The 24,614-nt window shown below is 41.3% G+C and overlaps 1 protein-coding gene across 4 annotated transcripts in view; it reads right to left on the bottom strand.

Moving 5' to 3' along the window:
* The window catches only part of LOC308407594 (chemokine-like protein TAFA-2), a 105,880-nt gene that overhangs the window by 14,483 nt on the left and 66,783 nt on the right, over positions 1 to 24,614 (bottom strand). Inside the window, exon 1 of one of the 4 annotated variants that reach the window (XM_080899380.1) lies at positions 8,137 to 8,223. The exons of the other annotated variants lie outside the window; for them this stretch is intronic. Within the exon in view, the coding sequence (XP_080755506.1) occupies positions 8,137 to 8,179 (43 nt within the window). The 5' untranslated portion in view covers positions 8,180 to 8,223. Of the gene's footprint in view, positions 1 to 8,136; positions 8,224 to 24,614 lie in introns of those variants that run through there. 4 annotated transcript variants of the gene reach the window in all.

Genomic DNA, 24,614 nt, shown 5'->3' with positions numbered 1-24,614 from the left:
TGAAAAGCACTCTGTCTCTCTCCCATCTCTCTCTCATCTTTCTTTCAGATTTCTCTTTTTGTAGCACTAGGAGTTAGGCCAAAGGGTAAAGATAATTGTTGACTGATCTGTCCATCTGGCTGTCCATCAGTCCAACACTTTGATGTGCAAAACCAGCCACCGAACAGATTGCACTGATATTTCGATTCCTATAGAAGAAATATCTGCATGCATTTGGAGATTTTTCAAAAAAAAAAATTCTTCTGTAGAAATTAATTATAATTCAGTCTCAAGTCAAATATTAAACTACTGTAGTTACTGGTTGGAATGCTGAGTAACAGATGGACATTCAGGCACCTCGAAGGACAATTCGCTTGACCTTCCCTCTGTTGACTCACACAGTGTGCGCATAAGCCCACTGGGTCTTGGTGTATTTTGGGTATAACATGACCCCTCATCAGCAACCGACTTTGGATTGTGTTAGACTGCATGTAAGACAATTAATGGTGTGTTTGCTTTAAACCTTTTCTTCACAGTCTTGAGCAGTAACATTTTAAAGATTCTTTTTATTTAGTTTAAAATGCTGTATTTCCATTTACGCTTGCACATTTCACTAAATCGCTTCGACTGTTTCCCATTTTCCTTGCAAAATATAAAGAAATGAGGGTTGACAAAAGACATTTGCACAATGCAGTCAAGTTCTCCAGAACACAAATTATATGGACTTTCATGATGATGTGCATTCTCCTCATCAAATATGAACTATTTTATAATTATACATCCTAAAATGTTACATTATATATCCTATAACAACTGCATAATGTTCATAATCATTTCATCATCTTTCCTCACAGTTTCTTCCCCTAACTCAGAATACATGGAGTGTGTATAGATTGCATGTGGGCTTTAGAGCTTTCTTTGAATAACTCTTATTTTCCATTTTCCCTTCTCCTTCTTGTAGAACTAATTGTTTTTTCTTCTTCTTAGAAGCTTGACAGATACAAAGCCAAGGAAAATGAACACATACAGAGTAAACACCTTAACTGAACCCCCCACAGGCGCACACAACCCTTGGCCCATTTTTAGGCTCGGCACCTGCAGTAGTAATTGACTCAGCATTAGTAAGAGCAGCCGCACACAGAGCTCAGCAGGAGGGGAGTAAAAGGTGGTCGGGATGTGGATTCTACCGAAGGAATGTAAAGGTTCACTGGGTCTTGAACACACATATTAATGTTAATTAATTCAATTAATTTGGTTATTATTATAATTTGAGACACATGGTAAAATAAAGATTGACGTAAAACCTACGACAGAAGTGATTTTTTCTTTTTCTGGCAGGCCATTTCTTTATTTTCTTCATTCTTTGCCTTGTAGCTAAACTGCTGTGTTTTATGTGTTACTTTATTTGAGTCATGTTTTCATTAATGTTTTTATAGTTTTAAAATTACTGATTATTTATTGAACACACAGAAAGCGTCAAAGGTGAAAACATATGAAGTGACTCTCCCTGATCGAATAGTTTGGTTATTAGAACTGTTTTGATTGAAGTTATTTGTGGTTTAAACAGAAACGGTGGTAGTAACACTGCTGAAAAAAAGTTAAAGATCTTCTGGGAATAACTTGTTTATTTGACATAATTTTGAGGATGCTTTATTGTAAGTCCTGATTTCATATTTAATAACATGGGCAGCATTCGTCTTTATTTATCTCGCACTGTGAAATCCTAAAATAGGATTTTGATCCCAGTCACACAGGGCTTGAGACTGATTGGTGACCATCTGCCAACCGCCATTTAGAGGAGCAGCTGGTGAGTGATTGCTAGAGGTTGCTGGCAGTTGCTGTGAGATCAATTGCTAAACCACAGAAAAGCCACAAGGAAAAAGCAGTAATCCTGGAAGGTACTGACTCGTCTGCAAACAGTCGCTTACTAACCACCAAGTTCGGGAGGTAGAGTGGGTCGTCCAATCATTCTCAACTCCAGTCTGCATGGTGAAGTAGCCTGTTGCATGAATATGTGAGTAAACGAGGATTGTAATAAAAAGCACTTTGAGTGCTCAGTTGGAGTAGAAGAATAATATACGAGTACCAGTCTATTTAGCATAACTGAAACTTGGAGAAAGAATGATGGCGGCGCGCACAGACGCAGCGGCCCGGAGCTCCTACACTTTTGCACTTTTGGTGGTACTGTGTATTATTTCACACAGTCTGGGGTTACTTCAATACAACAGAGATGATCTACTACAACTAAGCCGTGGAGATCTTCAACTAACATCCGAGTATCTCATCCCCCCGGAGATCGTTAAGCAACCCCCGGGGCTACCCGCAACAGCAAGCCGCAGGAGGAGACGTTGCGAGCGGAGGCAGAAGAGAGGCAAGCGGGGAGGCCTGTGGGCACGGCTAAAGACTAGTCCGTTTAAACCACCACTCCCGATCATATTCCTCTCCAACGCCCGTTCAATCCGTTACAAACTGGATGAAATACGACTGCAGATCGCCACTCGACGGACTTTTAATAACTGTTCGTGCATGATTTTCACTGAAACCTGGCTGGACAGCGCCATTCCCGATGCGGCTATCGATCTAGCAGGCCGCACCGCCTATCGAGCCGACAGGTCTGCGGACTCGGGTAAGAAGACTGGCGGGGGGCTGTGCATCTATATTAACAACCTTTGGTGCACGAACGTCACGGTAACGGAAAAACTGTGCAGTACAGAGGTAGAACTGTTGGTGTTAAAGTGCCGTCCATTCTATCTCCCTCGGGAATTTTCTGCCGTTTACATCTGCGCTGTTTACATTCCACCAGATGCTAATGCTAAGCTAGCGTTAGCACAATTGAGCAGCAGCATCAATAACAGCCTGGTAGCACACCCGGACAGTGTCTTTATTGCGGCTGGGGATTTTAACCACGCGGACCTGAAATCTGTACTTCACAATTTCCACCGTAATGTGAAGTGTGCTACCAGAGGAGATAGAACGTTGGACCAGGTGTACACCAACATGGCGAATGCGTACAGAGCCCAGGCTTATCCCCACCTGGGTCTGTCAGACCATCTCTCCCTTCTGCTACACCCAATATACACACAAAAGATCAAGAGCACTGGGATTACAACCAAAACCGTGAGAACATGGCCGCAGGATGCTATTCCGATTCTTCAGGACTGTTTCCACTGCACAGACTGGGATGTATTCAAGGTGCAGGACACTGACAATCGTGTCGCATTGGACAGTTACACCTCCACTGTCTTGGACTACATCTGTTTCTGTGTGGACAATGTAACAACTTGGAAACGATTCCGTGTGTTCCCTAATAATCCACCCTGGATGACACACGGAGTTCAACAACTTATTCGAACAAGGAACAACGCTTTCAAATCCGGGGACCAGGAGGCATACAGTGCTGCCAGGGCCAACCTGAGAAGAGGCATCAAGACTGCCAAGCAGCAGCACAGGAGGCGTATCGAGGCCAGGTTTGAGAACAACACAAACCCAAGGCAGGTCTGGGAGGGCATCAGGGCTATCACGGACTACAAAAGAAGAACACCATCACCCTCAGCCGACAGTTCTACTCTGGCTGAGGATCTAAATCTCTTTTATGCCCGTTTTGACAGGGAGAACACCGACCCTGTCCTGTCCCCTCTCCCCTCAACCGACCCTGCTCCGGTCCTGAGCACTCATGAGCTGAGGCGTGTGTTCCGGAGCATTAACACCAGGAAGGCGGCCGGGCCGGATGGAGTGCTGGGCCGGGTGCTAAAAGACTGTGCTGCGGACCTGGCGGACGTCTTCACCTCTATATATAACACCTCGTTGTCCTGTTCACTGGTACCATCCTGTTTCAAAGCAGCAACCATCGTTCCCATCCCAAAACAGTCAAATGTCACATGTCTGAACGATTTCAGACCTGTGGCACTCACCCCCATTCCCGCCAAATGCCTGGAGAGACTGGTCATTAAACACATCAGAGCTGCTTTTCCACCATCCCTGGACTCGCACCAGTTTGCATACAGGGAGAACCGGTCAACCGAGGATGCGATCGCCACAGTGCTGCACACATTACTGAAGCACTTGGAACACAGGAACACCTATGCACGGCTCCTCTTTGTAGACTACAGCTCGGCTTTTAATACCATCCGGCCATACAAACTCCGTCCCAAACTCCACCAACTGGGACTTAACTCCTCTCTGTGCAACTGGATTGTGGACTTCCTCACTAACCGTAGACAGAGTGTCAGAGTGGGTAAGAACACCTCCTCCACCCTTGTGGTCAACACCGGTGCCCCTCAGGGGTGTGTTCTGAGCCCTCTGCTATACACTCTCTTCACCCATGACTGTATTTCCTCCTGCGCGTCCAATCTCATTGTTAAGTTTGCAGATGACACTACAGTGCTCGGACTTATATCCAACAATGATGAGACAAACTATAGGACAGAGGTGCAACAACTAGAGTCATGGTGCCACGACAATAACTTGGTCTTAAACACCAAAAAGACCAAGGAGATCATTGTAGATTTCCGGAAGAGGGGTCATAACAACCATCTGCCTCTCTTCATTGGCAGTGAGGCGGTGGAGAGGGTGAGCAGTTTTAAATTCTTGGGGGTAACTGTGACCGAGGACCTGTCCTGGGGCAACCATATCACCTCAGTTGTACGGAAGGCCCAACAGCGCCTCTACTACCTGAGGAGACTGCGGAGCGCACACATTCCCAGATCTCTGATGTTGAACTTCTACAACTGTGCCATCAGCAGCGTTCTGACGTATGGATTTCTAGTGTGGTTCCCCAGCTGCACCAAGGCCGATCAGCAAGCACTCCAGCGGGTGGTGAAAGAAGCTGGCAGAATTATTGGAACAAGTCTGCCAGAGATCAGTAATATCTTCCCCACTCGCTGTCTGAGGAGGGTGCACAGTATCCTGCGGGACCAACATCACCCTGCGCGCCACCTTTTCCATCTGCTGCCCTCAGGGAGAAGGTACAGGTCTATACAGGCCAGAACATCCAGACTGGCCAACAGCCTGTATCCACAGGCTGTGAGGCTCCTGAACTCTCTGCCCCCCTCTCACGGACAATAACCATATCCAACTTCTTAATAGCAATGAACTGGTCTGCATTGGTGCATCATATCTTTATTCTCTTCCCCCTCCTGCCCCCCCCCTCTTTCTTAAATAGATAACTATCATATCTGATATCATATCTCACAGTACAATAATATTGAATGGGTTGCATTGTTGTATTTTGTCATGTTTCTCAGGTCTTTGTCTGAATTTCTACGAACTTAATGTTGGTTTAAAATGGAGCACTGTAACAAAAAATAATTTCCCCCAGGGATCAATAAAGTATTCTGATTCTGATTCTTGCTAAGGATTGTCTTATTGCATTGGAGTCACACTGGGTTAAATATGTACACTTGGGTTTTAAGGGGTATTTATTATTTTCTTCTTTTTTTTGGGTTGTATGGAAGCCCCAAACGCAATTTCATTGTTCTTGACAATGACAATAAATAAATAAATACTAAATACTAAAATACTAGAATGATAATGTTGCCCTTCCAAGTAAAAGATTAAACTAATATTTTAAAAAGGCACCACATCTACTTTAAAAGCAAACAGTCACCGTGTTAGGTTTGTGTTGTACTTTTCATAGTTCCACTGCTGCTCAGAGAGTTCTGGGCAAGTGTTTGGAGACGGGTTTTTGTCTTTCCTGCAGCCTTCGGGCAACTGTGGCATTCTTCAAGTGACTAGTTGCAAGGAGGATCAATCACTTGCCAACTGCTTGGAGAATGTGCATTTTCCCTAGCCAAGGTGGGGCCTTACCTTATACTAAAACTTTTTGTTTCAATTCAGTTCAATTTAAATTCAAATTTATGTTAATAGCGACAAATCACAATAATTGTCACCTCAAGACCCTTTATATTGTAAGGTAAAGACTCTGCAATATTACAGAGAAACCCCAAACAATCATACAAACACCCAATGAGCAAGCACTTGGCGACAGTGGGAAGGAGAAACTCCTTCTTTACAGGAATAAACCTCCAGCAGAACCAGGCTAAGGGAGGGGCAGCAAAAAGACTTTTATGCTTCAGGAAAAAGGAACGTTTTAAGCCTAATCATAAAAGTAGAGCACTTCATTTTTTCTCTGTATGTATTATTGTAGGGTCTAAAGCACCTTGATGCAACTGTTGTTGCGATTTGGTGCTGTATAAATAAAACTGAATTGGATTGAATTGAATGGAGCCTGATTATTTAAAAAATTATTTAAAACCTTGCATGCAAGAAGAAGGACTTTAAATTAAATTCTGGATTTAACAGTGACTATCAACATATGCTGCTGAATACTTTTAAGGATTGTTTTAGGTAGTTGAATGTATTTGTTTCATAGCAGTCTGCTTTGCAGTAGAGAAAGAATGTGCATTTAATTAGCCGTTGTGGTTTGGTAATTCCCTTCAGTAGCCTGAGATATTGAACTTGGTGGGGTGTTTGGTTTGGGTGTTGAAAAGTAAAGTGGACAAAGACAGGAAGCATGCACTCCGTGTTTGCTTGGGACTCTTCTGTGGAGGACCACACACACAAATTTCTTTCAGTGCACACAGCTGCTGTTGATGGTGGATATGTTGTTGGCAGAACTGCTCTTTTTGGTTAGCTTGCTGCACTTGCAGGCTTTACAGTGTTGAGAACTTTTTTTCTCAAATAAAAAGAGGGCACACTTCATAGAACTGGATTTCATAGGGATTTAGTACTCGCATGTGGAAACAGCTCTGGAAAACCATATGTGGGTGGGGGTGGGGTGGGGGTCCTTAGCTCAGTAATACAACTGAAGGTGTCAACAGTTTGAGGCTGTGTTATGCCAAGATTTTAATAATTACCAGTTTGGCAAATATTGAGTCAGGCAGGGGGCCACAGCCTCCAATAAACTCTGATAAACATTCATCTAAATGACTCAGAACACGACACACTGCAGTGTATGTGTTTAAATATACACACACAAAATACATATCCACGTAGAAGCTGTGCTCAGTTGTGCATTTAGTGCTAAAATAAAAACATGTAAATGGAAATGTTGCCGTCTTTAGTGTATATGTGTGTGCACCATAATGTGTGTGTATTTACTAGAACTGAAAATTCCCATTCTATTTCAAAAATGGCACCTACTTTCATCACGATCTCTTTCTCACACACCCCTCCGCCTTTTACTCCTTCTTCTCCTCCTCCTCATTTGTTTATCTGCTTTACCTCGCCCTACTGCTATTTCACAAATGACCCCTCCTTTTCTCAGCCTCTCTTAGCCACTTCAGCGTCCCATTTTTCCTCTGCTCCCTCTTGCTCGTAGCTCACCACAGCAAACTCAGCAGGGTAGGAAACTATTATCCTCAATCACAGGCTCTAAATCAGAGAATTTTTTACACTTTCTACAATGCGTCCTCTCTCTCTCCTGCTTTTTCATCTTCGTGGCCATTTCACTCCCTCTCTAACCCCCCCCCCCCCCCCCCAACCCCCACCCGTATTTTTCTCCTTGGCATGAGGACTTGTTATCCCTGCCTCTCTTAATACAGCAGTGGCTGTTAACCCCATTTACTAAGGATGACGTGCAACTGACAGACTAACAGATGGACAGATTGCCCCGACTCAGAACAACCAGGCACTCTGTGTGGGTGTCTGTGTGTGTGTGTGTGTAAGTACTGAGATAGCTGTCTTGGTCCCAGTGGGGTGCCTCTTTCAAATGTCATTCCTGCCACTGGGGACCTCTCCCGCTTTCTCTCTCACAGACACTCACACACAAACAGAGTTAAATACACAAGCACAGACACAAATGTACGTGCACATCTAGTATGAGGAACCTGTCAAAATGGAAACACAAATCTTTCTAGTTAGCGCTGTAAATATTTAAACAGTTCAAGCCCTTGTGTTTCAGGATCTGTCAAATGTTAACACAATACTTGTAAAGAAGTAGAAAGAAAAAGTCACTGGTTACCCTTTTATATGACACTGTATGATTTAGGTGACTGAATCTGCTACTTTTAAGGTCCCAGCTGGCACTGGGCAACATTTTGTGAATGCTGGAGCTGTAACTAGAGAGCCACAGGAAAACGAGCAGTGTAGTGAAAAAGTATTTGCACCCTTCCTGATTTTATATAAATTATTTCATTTATTAAGGGAAGAAAAACCTACCTGAACCTGTGTGCAAAAGTAAATTACATAATAAGTGAGTCATTCGGGTCCTGAAGCATCAAAGGAACTTCAGAGCATCACATTACCACCACCATGTTTGACCTTTTTTAGGATGTCAGACTAAAGAGACAAAAGGTAAACACAACACGTCCGAGACAGAGGACTATGAAAATAAAACAGGAAGTAACACACACAGACTCAGACTAAGACACATGAACTTGGGGATAAACATACATAGAAACATGACAGACCGGAGACAAGACCTGGGAGAATGGACACAGAAATGAACTAATATCATGAGGAACCAATGGCTATAAGAAAAGATAAATTCAGTAGCCCAAAGTAGTAATATTATACTTTTATATTATATTATATATATACACTGAAAACACTATCTAGGCTACTTACATTTGATTTATGCTGTGTCACTGCTACAGTGCTGCTCCTAGCACCTCATGGCAATGGATTCATCCTTTGAATGAGGCAACCTCTAATCAATGCCATAGGCTCATCGGAAAAGGAGGATGGAAAATACCCTTGATGTACTTACACTTAGAAATGCTGCTGGCTGCAAGCTGTAACCGCTATTTGTCTTTTTTTTCCCATCATCAGAGCACTATTGCAAGGCTCACCCCTTGTAAACCCAACTGCCCAGAGCCAGTTGGGATTGGCTGCTACCCCCAGGAGACCCTAGTTCAGTAAGAGGTTAACAACATGTGTGCACTGATAGACCTGTTAATGGATAGACTAAAGTAAATAACAACCAACCAAACCAAAGAATTGGGGAAAAGTCCAAAACTCAGCAAACATGCAAGATTTCATCATAGGTCTTATGTTTCTATAGCAACACTTTATGCAATTAATTCATGTTTTGATGTCTTCAGGCTGTACTCTCCAAACCCAGCAGTAACCTTCATCTCTACAACCTACAAGTAGTCATAAGTCATCAAGCTTCCTCTGAATCCTCGGTTCTCAGCTGCATCTCAGTCTCCTCCCTGTTATTCTTTGTTTGTGTTTTCACAGCAGGAGACGGCTTTGACTCTGATACAGTGAGGCATACCGAAACTGACACCTTCTGTATGTCAAGCCCTCAGCAACCGTGCAGGGCTGCAAACATGATGACGGTGGTAAAGTGGTAACAGTCAAATTTACAGCGCTGGTAACATCACGAGTAAAGAAAATAGCTGCAAAACTAATCAATTAACAATTTAAAGAGCTATATTAAGAAACTGCTTCCATGTGAGAGCCAGAGTCAGGCTAATGTGACTGTCAGTATGTGTTGTGTGCATAGCCTCTCTTGGAATGAACGGGATATCTGGACTCATCAACATCTGGTGCCTCATGTTAAACACTGAGATGGTTTGCTGGCAAAACAGCAACAGGAGTTGACAGTCCCTCATCAGGTATAGTTAATGTACTGGCGTGATGAACAGAAATACCAGCGAGGTAAACGTCCCCTCTGGTTTTGTTTGCTTTTAGGTGCGGGCTTCACGATATTCTAATTGCATCCAGAGCTTTTCATGCTGTTAAAGTTTGACCAGCACAAAAACAATTTAGTAAATCAGATGTTTGTTATCATTATTATTTTGTTCTTCAGGTGTTTTCATTTTCCCTCTGCTCTGACCCTTCTGGCACAGCTCCAGCCAAGAAATTAGCATGAAACTACTTTCAGCATCCATAGCACACTCTAGATGTTCTCTATACATCACATATTAAGTATGTATAAATATTTAAGGTTTTCCTTTAGGCTCGTATTATTCTATTCACAAAGAGCATATTTTGAAATGGAAAATTAGTCCTGAAAGCTTGCCAAGTTAATTAGACATACAAAATACATTTCTTAGTGCATGTGTGTGCCCATCAGCGCATGTACGTCCATGCATTTGTATTAATAATTAGATTATATTGGCCTCTGAGATGGCAGCGTTTGTTCTGAATCATAAACACAGAGCAAATTAAAATTCTGTTTAAGAGCCTGCCAAGAAAATTAGCATGGAGAGAAAGGAGGCACGCACACTCGACCACTAGTGTCTTCTCCCCTCAACCCTGTTTTCTATTCACTTCTGTGTCGACGACTCCAGCACACGTCTCTCCTCATCTTCTGCCACAGCATCTCTGTGCGATGGTAATTCATAGAAGTTGTAAGTGCTGGAGGGAAGTGGCTTTTTTTCCTGACAGGAGACGGTGCCCCAGTGTAGATACACAAGAACTATATCAGCACTGCACTTTCTGCGCTGTGCTCATATTGTGTTTGCTGATCACAAATAGACTGATCAATGGCAGCCCCCTAAAGAGCCTGACTCCTCCCATGCACTAATGTCCCTCTCTGTTATGATAAACACTGAGTCCTGTGGGGGGGAAACCTGAGAGGAGGAAAGAAGAGAAGCTGTCAATAGAGGACATGCTTGATCTTAAGCACTTATTTAGAATTCTAAATATGTTTGCATATTTATGGATAAGAAACATTCCTGGAAATAACATTTTGTGAAGGAAAGATTTTTATTTGATCCTTTTTCTTCAGCGTTGGTATAATGGATTTACGGAGGGACTAGATTTAAAAACATCTCACAGAGCGCAGTTTTTCTAGGACTTGTGCAACATCCAAGGTATCAGTAAAATGAAAAAACAAGTAGCTAAGCTTTGGGAGATACACATCTTATTCTGCTTTTTTTCCTCGTGGCTATTCTGAGAGGAAATAAATCTTTCCCACTAACCAGAATTTAATAAATACAATTTTTTAAGGCAGAATGGAATAAAGCACAAATTTAGAAACAAAATAAGTTGGGTTTTATTTTCCACATGGGTAGCTTGGAGAACACGTTCTGACTAATTGCCATACAGCATTTTTAACAACTGTAACAACAAATGACCATCAAAACATGCATTCAATTATCAGAATATGGAGCAGCGGTTGATACTTTTTTCTCATTTATGGAGAATATTCCTCGTTCCCAAAGCTCAACAGAAATGCATTAACTATTAGACAACAGAACAATAATCTCATAATTGCTCATTTCCCTTTCTGCCCCGCTCTCAATCTCTCTGCTCATACACGGTAGCTGGAGTCATAATTCCTTCAGCAGCTAGAGGGCTGAGTCGCTTCCACGTATGTCACTAATGACCCTTTGCTAAAAATGACTGATGCGGTTATTTTTCTTGGGAAAGCTCAACACAAAGTGAACAAATGGAAGTGATCAGAATTAAAACATCAGCCAGAAAACTTGCTTCCTCTTGGAAAAAGTGCAGGCTAAATGCAGCCTGCAGATTGATTTTTTTTTTCTCGACACAGCATCCACTCTGTCCCTAGTTCCCCCCACACCCCACCCCGCTTAGCATCCCTGAACAAGCGAGCGGGTGAGTGAGTGAGTGACCACAATTGGAAAGTGTTTGCTCGCAGCAGGATTTCCTGCATGCACGATGTGATAAAAATAACAAGTGTAAAAGAGAGGGAAAAACACTGGCATCTGGCTCGTCGGGATTTAAATGTGAAAGGAAAATACCGTGGGCGTCCACACAGAGGGGCTCATCCCTGTCAGAAAATAAATAAATAAAAAATACCTTGCCATAAATCATCCAACCGTTTTAGATCAATCAGCATGAAAACAAGCACGCAGAAAACATACCCTCAACATCACCTAAATACTCATGGCTCTCTGATTGGATTAAGCTCTCTCTTCACTTCTGTCATGCAACTCGCTCTCTTACACCTCAGCAAAGTGATTTATGCTTTTTATTGTCAAACTACTCCCATCTGCCTCCACCACATACCTATCCAGCACCCGCCTCTCCTCCATCTCTGTACTAATCACCCTCACTGATATGAGACCAGCTTGTGCCAGATTGTCTCTTAGTCACCCACACCACATCCCTGGTTCTCCATCATTGATTTTCATGCAGTTTTAATGCAGTTCAAACAAGGGAATTATCTCTCCACACCACAAGCACAACTACTGTCTTGCTAAATCACACAGGATATTAGTTCATGTGACAGGGGGAGCCTGGTGACACATGGCATGTCCTGACATATTAGCAAGCGCGCCGCCACCGTTGCCGCCACCGTTGCCGCCACCCCGCAGCAGACAATTTGTACTAATTTGTGCTCCAGGCAAGATATTAGGATGGTGAATTTGATATAAATTCTTAATATGTTCGGATGTATTAACACACCATTACCACTCAAGCATTAAGATGAGGCAGCATGTGTGTGTACGTGTGCATGAGACACTCGAGTTTTAAACCTTTTTGGTTAATTGTTCACTGCTGACTGATGGCGACTTTTCAAGAGCCCTCCAGGAATGTCCGGGTTTCCATACTTATCTGTATAATTTGCTTCCCTTTTTCTGCTACCCACTCTGTCTCGGAGGTTGGAAAGCTACCTATGTCAGTATTTGCATCTTTTTGTCCTCTCCTACAGCTGTTTCAAATGTGTATTGTGGGGGAGCTCAAATCAAACATCTTTTCATTTCTTTGGCCTAAGCTGTCGTCTCTCTTTCTCCTTCTCTGTGTCTTCCTGGCAGACCACTACAGAGGCAGAAACACAATGACTGTGTTCAGTCCAACCCCCCCCCCCCCCTTCCTCCAGTTTTCTCTTTGTCAGTCAGCAAACGAGAGGTTTATAGCACAGCAGCCATATTGATGAGGATTTCATTCTGTCTGAATTCTCTCCCTGTCAGAGGAATAAGGACGGACACTCATAAATGTCAGACATATTTTACTTTAACACGTAGCCGTGCGTTTGTGTGTGTGCATGTGTGTGAGTTATGGTTGGTGTTTATATCAATGCTGTAGCTACGTCGTTTCACAGATCTAGATAAATGGTCTGTTATCGGCCTGTTTACTCTCTGTGAGAGACCGGACAGTCCCTTATGTTACACCAGGCTCCACCAGCCAGTTCACAGCATGCCGACGCTGCCGTCATCTGCAAACCTTGAAAATTAGACAGATACAGACTGTCGCAGCTTTTTTGGAACAGTGGAGGGACGAGTGAAAATCCCCCAAAACACATTTTGAAATAAGCTTTCTTGAGAATGAAACAGTGTCTTTGCACGGTCATACTTTGTGGAAAAACAAACATGAACATGAAATATTATCAAAGAAATGGAGCTATATTCACGGTGCTGTTGACTTTCACAGGCATTTTACAGGCTCACATTGCAGTATAATCTGTAACTCAGTATTACAGTTATGCTACCGTTACAGAGATATTCCAGCACGGAGCACAGGAAAGAAATTTTAGCACGTGTTCAATTTAGCTGTGACAAACTATGCCACTGTATTTTTTCCAGTGATATCAAGAGCAAAGCAACACTGATGAGCTTTGTTTTCACCCCATTTCATCCTCAGAGAACTGGTTTCAACTTTTGAACACACTACTTCATTTGTCAGCTACTTAAAGGGAGGTGCACCACAAACCTCCTTGTGAATGCTTTGGTCATAAGAATATTAGCATTCATTCATTTGCATGGAAAACACAAACACTCAGCAACTAATCGCTAAACAAAAAGTGCAACACAAACCGGAGACAGAGACTGAATTCAAAGTAAAAGTTTTGCCTTTCACTATCACTTCTCAATTAGCTGGTGAGTGTTAGCAGATAAGCAGCCATCTTCCATGCAGGCAACCTGCAACACACTAGACCTGTTCTGTTTTCAGTGCCGTCATTTTATCATGATCACCCTCCTGCAACCACCAGCCAACTTGTTGGGAAATACACATTTTTCCCTAATACACATTCACAACATTTGTCCCATCTTTAGACTTGAATCAGTTTCACACCGACTGTCAGGAACCTCTTTTAACCACCTTCAACCAGCTGGCTCATTTTCCCCCAGTAACATAGTTGTTGCCAGCTGGTTACCAGGTAGTCACTGAGGCTTATGCAGATTGAAAGATTAAGTATATCCAAGCCACCACAACACTTTAGACTTTACTGAATAATGTAATTTCCTACAGAAAGAAAATTGTTTACTTCCATCAGCAGAGATGAATCCACAACATGAACAGCATGTTCAGCTTTCCTTCAGTCTTGTTTTAATCACTTTGCTGTTTCAGTAACGTTTTAATTCCAGCTCTGTATTCTTCAGCTTTTCTGAAACCCTATTTGTCCCTCATTAAATTTGTTTTGCATCTTTCTTCAGTTTGTCCTCCATGGTTGGATTTCTGTAGACTCATGCTTTTGTTGGCCTTCGTACAGATGAATTATTTGCTGTATCAGGTTTTTTTTGTTAATAAAGCTTGACTTTTGCAACTGCTCTCTGTGTCCACAACATGGGTACTCTTTTAAATCAACCTTAACTCTTTATCCTTGAAAATAAGCAGTTCTGCAGAGCAGTTTTTGTATGAATGTTACTGCAAAATACGAAAACGGAAAGATGGCACACTCAAAATATCTGAAACAGCCTTGAGGTTGCTCATGGACGTGCACCTTACAAACTAAAAATGTACATGTTAGCTATTCCACTTAAACACACACACACACACACACGCGTAGTACTTACTTCCAGTTATAAGCCAGTGATACTTCTATATGTGAGTATAGGGCAGAGGTTCCCAAAGTGTGGGGCCCGCCCCCTAGGGGGGCGCGGTATGAAAAGAAAAAAAAGAAGAACGCTTGGACACTGCTAGCATAACAGACAGGTTTTTGACGGAGCTCCCACACAAACGCAAAGCAGGAGATGAAGCATCGCCAAATATGTTTCCAAACCAACCTTTCAAGCCAAAGACTAGAAAATATGGTGAAGCATATCTGCCCTTTGGCTTCACCTGTGCTGTAATAAAGTTAAAGCCACACATTTAAACCAGTTGCTCTACATATAGAATTTGCACCTTAAGAGTCAATAGCATCTTTGGAGATATTTAATAGTAACGACACACTAAACTTCCCACTCTTGCAGATACTTAGGCATCACTGTTCCAAGCATCCACACATGAACGTCATTAAAAATGTATCATCCTCTATAATGCTGGAACATAATCACTCGATTTATTTCTATGATAGACATGCTTACTTCATATTTTACTTCAGACAGGTTATCTGATGGTCTCTATGACTGCTGCGTGAAACTTGTTGTTTCTTCTAATTCTTCTAGCTTCTAATTCCTTTGCGTCAGCACTTTCTCTCTAACTACATTCATCAGGACAGCTCATCATCTTTCCACCCCTTCCCTCACTAGTCTCTCATCCCATCTCACACTACCAAATGAAAGGGAAACCCTGGTGTGTCTGAGGCTGGCTGGCAGCAAAGCCAGAGGTGGAAAGATGAGAAGAGAGAGAGAGTGTGAGAGAGAGACATAAAGGCAAACAAAAGGAAAAAGAAAAGAAAGGAAGGGGAGTAAAAGCGCAGCCTGCTCTGACTGTAAATGCTATATGAAAACAGGAGAGTTTAAGCGTTAAGAGATGATTAGACTTTGTGGAATGAGCAACGTTGGGCAATTAATAAAATACAACCGAAGTTTCAAGTCTGTGTTATGCACCTAGGAAACCGTGAGAATAGAGAGGCAGTTATTGCATTTGTACAGATCTGTATTCACTCGCTCACACGCTCATCTTTTGTTGACATCCCACAACATGAAACTGCTAATCTAAAGGCACCATTTCCTTACAGTAACAGAGATATTTTGCCTTTATTGTCGGAATGTCACTTAGAAAATGAAAAACATGTTGGTATTTTCTACTCGTTATCTACTTCAGCTCTTCTGAATGTTAACTAATGTACATCATTGTTTTTATACGAATTCATTCAATTCAATTTTATTTATATAGCACCAAATCACAACAACAGTTGCCTCAAGGTGCTTTATATTGTAAGGTAAAGACTCTAAAATAATACGAACAAAGAAACAGAGAAAACCCCAACAATCATGTGACCCCCCTGTGAGCAAGCACTTTGGTGACAGTGGGAAGGAGAAACTCCCTTTTAACAGGAAGAAACCTCCAGCAGAACCAGGCTCAGGGAGGGGCGGGGCCATCTGCTGCCACCTGTTTGGGGCGAGGGGATGAAGACAGGAAAAAGATGCTGTGGAAGAGAGCCAGAGATGCAAAATAACATTACAATGGAAATAGACGTAGGTTGCCTTCCACCTATATGGATATAATCTTAATTTGACTTCTGTTTTATTTCTTTTCTACTTAAAACTGACCTTCAACACTCAGTAGTAAAGTGCTACAAACATTTAATATAAGGGGAAGCTAATTCAGCACTGCCATAGATCAGCAAAGTTGCAGTTTGTTTTGTTTTGTTGCATTTTTTTTTTCACTTTAATTTTTCACTTGGTTTGTTTAGGAAATGTTTTGGTTTGGGATAAAACAGTTCTTCACAATACAAGCCTAAATGTTGCAAAATGATTGGTTGAAAGGCTATTTTAGGCTATTTGTCTGAAGTGGCTACAAAGCTAGCACAGGGCTCACACTGTCTTGGAATAACGGCAATAACATTGCAAAATGTGAATAAACAGTTTTTTGCAGAACTAAAGCTCAGTCATATCCACAGTCCACACACAAACACTTGTTTTCACTGAGCCTGCCTGATTGGACATATTGGAAGTTTGCAGGAACGTACAAACAGAGCTTGAGTGACACTCCCCTCATCTTCTATGTGGGTGTTTTGCTGTAATAGACCTCTCTCACAGCAGATGTTTTGCCATGGCATAGCAGGAATGACATTTACAACAACTGTCTTCCATTAAGGTGAGTTCGCCTTAGCATCTGGTACTGTTCCCGCTGGTTTACTGTCACAGTGTTGTGACTTACTGGGGCACTTGATGGAATATAACCATCATTAATGAAACAGGTTTCACTTGTGCTTTTCCTTATATAACAAGTTAACGGCATGCCATGAACACATTCCAGTAGTAAAGGACAACGTGCACCTTTGTCATTACTATAACAAGAGTCTGCTAACATGTAATTTCCATCACAGCTCCATCGAGCTTTTACTGGAGGTGTAATTAGGCTGAAAACACCTGTTTGATAGAACGGGGCTTTTAAAGGCCTCAAATGCCTACCGTACACCCACGCAGGTGTTTCCACTTATCTTTCCAGATTAGATTTCTCCTCAGGACAGTGCCCACTGCAACTGCCTATGAATAACCCGTTGCACCTTAAACTTTACAATCCGTGCACAGCTCTGCACTGTGTGAATCTGAACAAAGGTCTGACCAGCACAATAACTTCAAACAGCAGGACACTGCTTAAATTGCTTTTCTTTTTGCATATCTCTTTGGCTCTCAAAGCCCCACATTTTCTATTTATTTTTTTATTGGTAAAGGAAATAACAGCAACGTGTTTGCAGCATGGCAAATATTCTGCATTTGCTTTAGGCAGCTGGTGTAACTCACTTCAGACCCACCAGGGGACATATTAAAGAACTCAGTTGAAAAGTTTCATTTTGAGAAAAAAAAAGAGAAGAAGAAGTAAAAACGTGATACACATTTCACAGTTTCTTCAGTTTTCTTAAAAGCATTTGTATTTTTTGTAATTCAGGAAGCTTCAAGGAAAGGCTGTGTTGTGTGCACATTTATATGTTTGCACACACGAAACTGTATTTTTATTGCTTCTCCTGTTCCCATGGCCGGGGCTCGGAAACACTCAGAAGTAGGTTGTTTGTTCTTTCTTTTTTCTATTTGCATGTAGTAATGAAGTGTGCATCGTAGCTCTTTATAATTTGTGTTTTATTTAAATTCCACACAAACAATTAAGTTATTGAAATATAAAGAACTCTTTTCTCCAGCTGTCAGAGATGTTTTACAAGCCATTTGTTTACCTTTAAATTGACCCAGCTGATGTTTCAATTTCAACTGAGTTTAGATAAAAACCACACAAGTCATCTCAGGGCATGTTCCACAGATATGGCATCATAACCTCTTTGTAAAGGGTTAACTCGGATCCATTTCTGCGACCGCTGTGTAGCTCAAGCATGCAGTCTCGTATTGATTTTCACACTGAATACTGTATGTGCTTCAGTACAAAGACAGACAGACACACAAAAAATATCAGAAGTCCAGCAGGAGGCCGTGTTGATTCTGTATATCTCCCTCACAGATGAAAAATTGAAGCATTTCTATTAATCTGAACCAAAATAAGCATAAAACACTCAGTGAGGGATTGAGTGATTTGGGCTTTAATGCAGCCCACAGAGTATTTACAGTGGTGTTCTGCAAGGATTAGTTGCATGAGAGGATTAGTCAAGCTGCATTACTGCTGTTTTATTTAACTCACAACAGCAAAAGACTAAAAGTAAAAGCCTCTTAAACACATTTAGGCTACATGAGAGGCCAGCCTGGACACTTTGACAAACATGATGTTTGTGTCCTCTTTAAAGACATGTACCGGAAAGAGATGTGCAAAACACACCCACGCACAGACACACACTTTCTCACATACTCAACTCTCTGCACTTAATCTATAATCTAGTAATCTGCTGAAAGTTGCCCTGTTCAGCATATGCTGTGCTTGGAGACACTGTGTCATATTAGTTAAGGCGATGATGCTGGTGAGAATAAAGCATATGCAGATACTGACAGAATCAACAGAGTGGGAAACTCTCCGAGAGAGGAGAGGATTAATGCAGACAGACTGGAAAAGAAGGAAGCACCGTGAAAGAGAAAGAATGAAATTTGCGGAGGCAGCACAACTCAGCCATCTCTCCCTCTCTTTCAGTCTCGTTCTCTTTCCTTGCATCAGCACTGATCACATACATCAGTAAAGTGAAGAGCACCCCATCCATCAATGTATGACTCTGGAGCTGCTGTCAGGAATACTGAAGCTGTTCCTCACAGCCGCGCAAACACACAAAAGCACAATAATATGCATACTGCGCAATATATCAACATCGGCATTATAGCAACCAGAATAGACACCCTGTCAATGCGGTAAAGTTTGCTTCACTTGAAAATACACAAAATGTGCCTTTTACAAAATCACACTTATATTGAAGCAAACGCAACTGGGAGAAAATATATACTTGCTCTGTGCTCGGCTCCCTTCAGCTTGTTCCTATTTGCTTAATTTATTCTTCATGTCAAAACATGTTCTAGTCTTGGTCCAGGATGACCCTTTAACCCTCTGATGCATACTGGTCACTGGAGTGGACAGCTACTAAAACGTACATATCTCTTTAATGCATTGGTTTCTATGGTGGAACTGCATATTAGCCTTTAGAGTGCTCTCTGCTGCCATGCTCCATTGAGGTCAATTCAGTGTTCAGTTAGTGCAACTGCAAGTAAATTTCCTCTGAATCAAAGATGGCAGACAAACTGTCACCCCTGCCGACCACTGCTGGCATATCCTGTCAATCCTTCTATGCTAAAAGAGCCCAACAGGTAAAAAAAAAAAATGATGATATGCAGTAACATCTAGGGAAGGATATTATCTGTTTGGAATAAGAAATTGTTATGTCTAATATGTAGAAAACTACGATTAACCATGTGTCCACTGTAGTGGACATCATGCATTACCCACTATATTTTTTTAACATAAGTCATAAATTGTCTCACTGTTTTTTGGGACTGTTTTGGTTATAAGTAAGCATATAATTGTTACATTTATAAGCTACTCATTTAAAATATATATTTCTGTGCAGATCAGCTGTAGTTTGAGTTACTATAATAATTATTTTATCATATTTTGTAGACTTCAAATGCAGCAAAGAATAAGGCAGCGTACAGAATAGTCCAGGAAATTCCATCCAGCTCCAGTGATGATGATTTCATTGATGAGTGCAGTGATGATGAGTTCAGTGATAAGTCCAGTGATGATGAGAGTGGCTGCCAGAGCAGAACAGAGACATAGGAACTACGGACAGCCTAGGTGTGATGAACACAGAAGTGTTTGGAGATGCAGAGACTAAGATGTCAGTTTGTGTTTTCTTCCAGCATGCTACTAAGGGCTTGGTAATACTGTCCTGCATCGTTATAGAACTGTGTAGACTCAAAAATGTTTCTCTTGTTGGAGATAGTTTGCCATATTCAGGTGTAGGATTCACAGCTAGGACTGTTGATTGGTTTTGTTATTTACGTCTAAACATTGGGGCCTTATGAGTTGAAAGTTCCAAAAAAATTGCTGAGATGTTTTTCAAAGGATACAAGCAAACAAGTGTTTGTATATTTACAATAGAACACAAGGTAATTAATTTTTATAGTAAATTCACAGTATTTCATGCTAAGTGCTCAGGCGCATGTAGTCCACTGGAGTGGACAAGTTTATAACTTTATAAAAAAACATATTTTTGGGGAAAAAAGAGTTGAACATTTTTTTTCATGTCCTGAGAAGAATAAAAGCACTTAAGAAAAAAATCTTGACCAAGGCTTTCATAATTCATGCATCAGAGGGTTAATTTCTTCTTCATTTGGAGACTTGATTCTAATAGCGGCGGTCCATTATCTGCATCATTCTAACACAAACACTACTGGAAATCTGCTTCTGCAGCTGCCTTGTTAAATGAAGGTTTAAACTCATTTATTCTTTTTCATGTCAACGTATGCGAAGCTCCAATATAGGAGAAGTGTGTTTCATACAAGCTCTGCTGGGAAAACAGAAAAAAAAGGGCCAGTCAATGCTACTTTACATCCAGCCAGCAGAAGACAAGCCACACTTGGGGAGTGTGCATATGTACCCAAGCTAAACAGGAATTGGGTTTATGATTTGCTGTTTAGTAGAATTAATCCATTCAGATCTTTCTTGGTACACATGGCTGAGAAAACAAAAGCTTTGGATGGAGTCCTGCATTTCCTGACAGACACAAATATGTAAATGGTTCAAAAGGTAACATCCAGCCGTTTGTTTGCTTTCCAAACACCTGGTCATTTGCTGAATCTCCTGAGATCAAACACAGAAACTGTGTACACGGGGAAAAGAAAAGGGAGCGATATGAGAGCAAATGGACCCCAAGGAGGTAAAGCAAAAGGCTTTGATGTGCTCTGAGCATGCCTGTTTACAAATTATACAATAAGATTCAGAGGTGCATTTTTCAATGGCAATTCATAACTATGCAAATAATAAACACCCACTGACTCAATGAAATACATCCTGTTTTTGAAGGGCTCAGCTTTCTGGTTACAGTCCAAACATGAGGTGTAACGGGAAGTTTTTAATTTGACTATAACGTGAGCATTATGTGCAGTACGTGTTGCTCTTGTGCTCTAGACCAGAGAAAAGCTCCAAAAACTCAAAGCTGGACGGGACAAACATACAAAACAATGAATGAGTACAGACTAAGACAAGATAATGGTAACAGCAAGCCAGAGAAAGTAGCTGTTATGAGCTTTGTTTTAACACAAAAGAAATTCAATCTGAGAACAACAGAACCAAATCTCATAGAAAATAAACTGCAAATAATCAGTAGACTAGTCAATAGTCTCACACAGATACACTGTAAAACCTAATAATGTGCCTTATTAAAAATATTAAGTAGAGTGAACTCGGTAATTATCAACTTGTTATTAGCACTAAAAGCTGATCAACTCAGTTTATTTCAACTAAGTAAGCTGGAGATGCTGCTTTTCAGTGGTGGAATGTATCTAAGCACACTTACTCTATTCTGTACTTAAATAGGTTCCAACGTGCTGCTTTGCCTCATTTCATATTTGACTTCATTATCTGACAGTTTATATTTGTATGCGATCGACTTTCTGTGCTGTACGCTTGGTTTGAGGCTCTGGACCAGCACTCCTCCCAGTAAGCTGTTGGACAGAAAGATGTCAATTGAGTGTTTTTTTTAGTTTTCGTATATATTAGTAATTTTCAGAGTCATTTATATTAATCATGCTAAAGTTTAATCGTACTTTAGACCAACCTGTTTTACTTCTCGCTTGTGCTTTGTGAGAGTGTTTACTGATCTTTTCCTGTCTTCTGTTATTAGACGTGAGATATGACTGCACTATGCTGTTGTCCTCAAAGGAATTCCAGCAGTTCTTGTTGTTGACTCCAGTAAATTCTACAAGACATGCTGCGTAAGTAAACGCAAACAACAACAGTTTGGTCTGCATTTCTTGAAAGATCATATCTCACAAACCTAGTTTAGAGGTACCAAACTATCTGCACAGTATATAGTGAAGTCCGCAAATCTTTGAACAATTTTTTTTGCACCCACATTATTCTGCAGATCATCTGAAAGGTATATCGACACTTTGTCATTAAAATGAAATAATGAATTGATTTTACATCTAGATAGAAGGCATTCAGAATGAAAAGTTAGTGACCATGGTTGCATAGCCCTTTTTAAAAATATGCTGTTATGGTGTTATTGTTTGTCGGGCGGCGGTCAGGACTATCGAGGCACTGAATATCACCTGTGGGGACATTTGGGAGGTTGAGGGATGCTGACCTCAATAAACAGCTTGGGTATCTGCGGCTGTATGTTCTGCACACTGAGAGAGGAGCTGAACTATCAACTATCACCACATGATGGTGAGTTGGATCAGGTGGCGGGGGAGGATGCCGGACACACCTGGCACACTCAAACATATAGTGTAGACTGGGGACGCCTGGTAGAGGTTCAGGAGATCTTCAACTCCCAGTTCAACAGTAGCAGGCTGGGGACAATGTTCTGCACCTCCATAGCTGAGGCTGCTGCAAGGAGCACTGGCTGCAGAACCAACCACCTTGCTGGATATGCTGGACACTGCAGAACAGTGTAAATAAAAAGTTGGGCGGATTTTAACTGCATTACGAGATGTGTTTTTAATTATTATTTTTTATTTATAGTTACATACTGTAACTAATTAGATTGTACAGGGTGCTCATAATGAATAAGTTGCCCTACCTTCATTATTTTCAGTATGCTTTACATATTTTTCTTTGAGGCAAAGAGTCTGCATTTTTTTTTTTTGTTGGAGGGACACCAAAGCTTTCCCAAACCAGCTGAGAGCAGTAATCTCTGCAGTGTGTCCTGGGTCTGCCTTGGAGTTTTGTCCAAGTGGGACATGCAAAGAAATCCTGGTCACATAGCAAAGCTACCTAAACTTTCACGAAGCGGTATGAAATCATAGTTGTGTTAGCAGTCTGTGGATATGAACGTGGCTTTGAAAGTGATATAATCAGGATGCGGATTTAGATTTTCTGGGCCAGGTCATATGACTTTGTCATTACAACTAGCAGATATACTGTTCAAAGCATTTTCCTATCTAGTATCAGTATTCAACAGAAGACTGTGAAGCATCACTGCAGTAAGTCACAAAATTGTTTTGTGGTGCTAGTTTATAGTTTAGTTAGTTGTTTAAAAGATTTGTATATGATACCTTTCACCATCTTTATTATTTACACCTTTCACCTGGAAATCTACTTGAATTCCTTGCTAGATTTCCATTATATAACATAAAAAGTTTGTCTGCTAGGTGTCTTTAATCAAGAACACCCAAGCCTCTTCGAAGCTACTCTGGTCATCCTTGACTCTAATAAAAGGAAATTGTATATATTGGTTATACATATTTCAGCCCGACTCTTAGTTAAAAGGATGATTCCTGTCTCAATGTGACTCATGTAAAACAGAGCCAAAAGTTCTGCTGACGCAGAATTGGAAATTCAAATGCATGTGTCTGTAAGACGGTGTTCCCATGAATACCAAAGGCGAGCATTATACAAACACATAAGTACAAAAGCGCTGCGCCACCCACCAGGTAAATACCTCTGGAGGACAAATTGGAAATTGAATCATAAACTATAAAGAGCCAAGGTTGAGTTCAGCTGCGGAAGAAAAGAGAGACGAGATGGAGGTGGAGAGGAGAAAAGAAAGAACGGCTACATTAAATAAAAGTTCACCCGTTCTCTCCTGCCCCGGCAAAAATTCACGCTGTGCTACCTGATTGAAATTTCCTGGTTTAATAGCTGTGAAATAAAGTAAAAGTTGGGAAGAGGAGGAAAGAGAGAATATGAAACAGAGGGCAAAAGAGAGGAAAGCAGCAGCGGCGGAACAACACGGGAGAGAGAAGGAGACTTTAAAACCAAAGACCAGCGGACACAAGGACATGATGGAAAGCGAAGTCTAAAAAATTCAATCAAAGCTACTCTTTGCCTTTTTTATAGTATTTCCTTAACAAACTGCTAATTCATATTGATATTGTATTGTCCTGTGCGCATATGCAAGACGTCCTTGGGTGTCTTTTGCAAAGGGAAACTGGATTTCCTCAAATAAGTAAAACAGGTAACTATCCTAGTTCCAGTCAGTGGCTAAAACAAAGTCAATAGAGGCTTTATGCTTTTACTTAAGAAAGCAAACTGTACCAAGGTGGGTCTAGGCAGGGTTAGCTAGAGAGCTAAAAGGTAACGATTTCCTCTAATGAATGCAATGAGAGGACCCCAGTGAGGAAATCTCACTGTGCAGGGAAAGGAAACTTTCTATTTACACCAATTAGTCCAAACACGTAATCAGCACAGCACAAAGAGACACACCAGTGCATCCATCTAACATTACCTCGGAAGGGTTGATGGAGAAGGGGGGAAATCAATTCTATCTTCATTTTATTTCAAATTTAGCATCTAGATCT

This window comes from Rhamphochromis sp. 'chilingali' (assembly GCF_963969265.1).
Source record: "Rhamphochromis sp. 'chilingali' genome assembly, chromosome: 12".
NCBI lineage: Eukaryota > Metazoa > Chordata > Actinopteri > Cichliformes > Cichlidae > Rhamphochromis > Rhamphochromis sp. 'chilingali'.
Note: the sequence above shows the minus strand (reverse complement) of the source record. Positions and strands in the feature narration are given on the sequence as shown.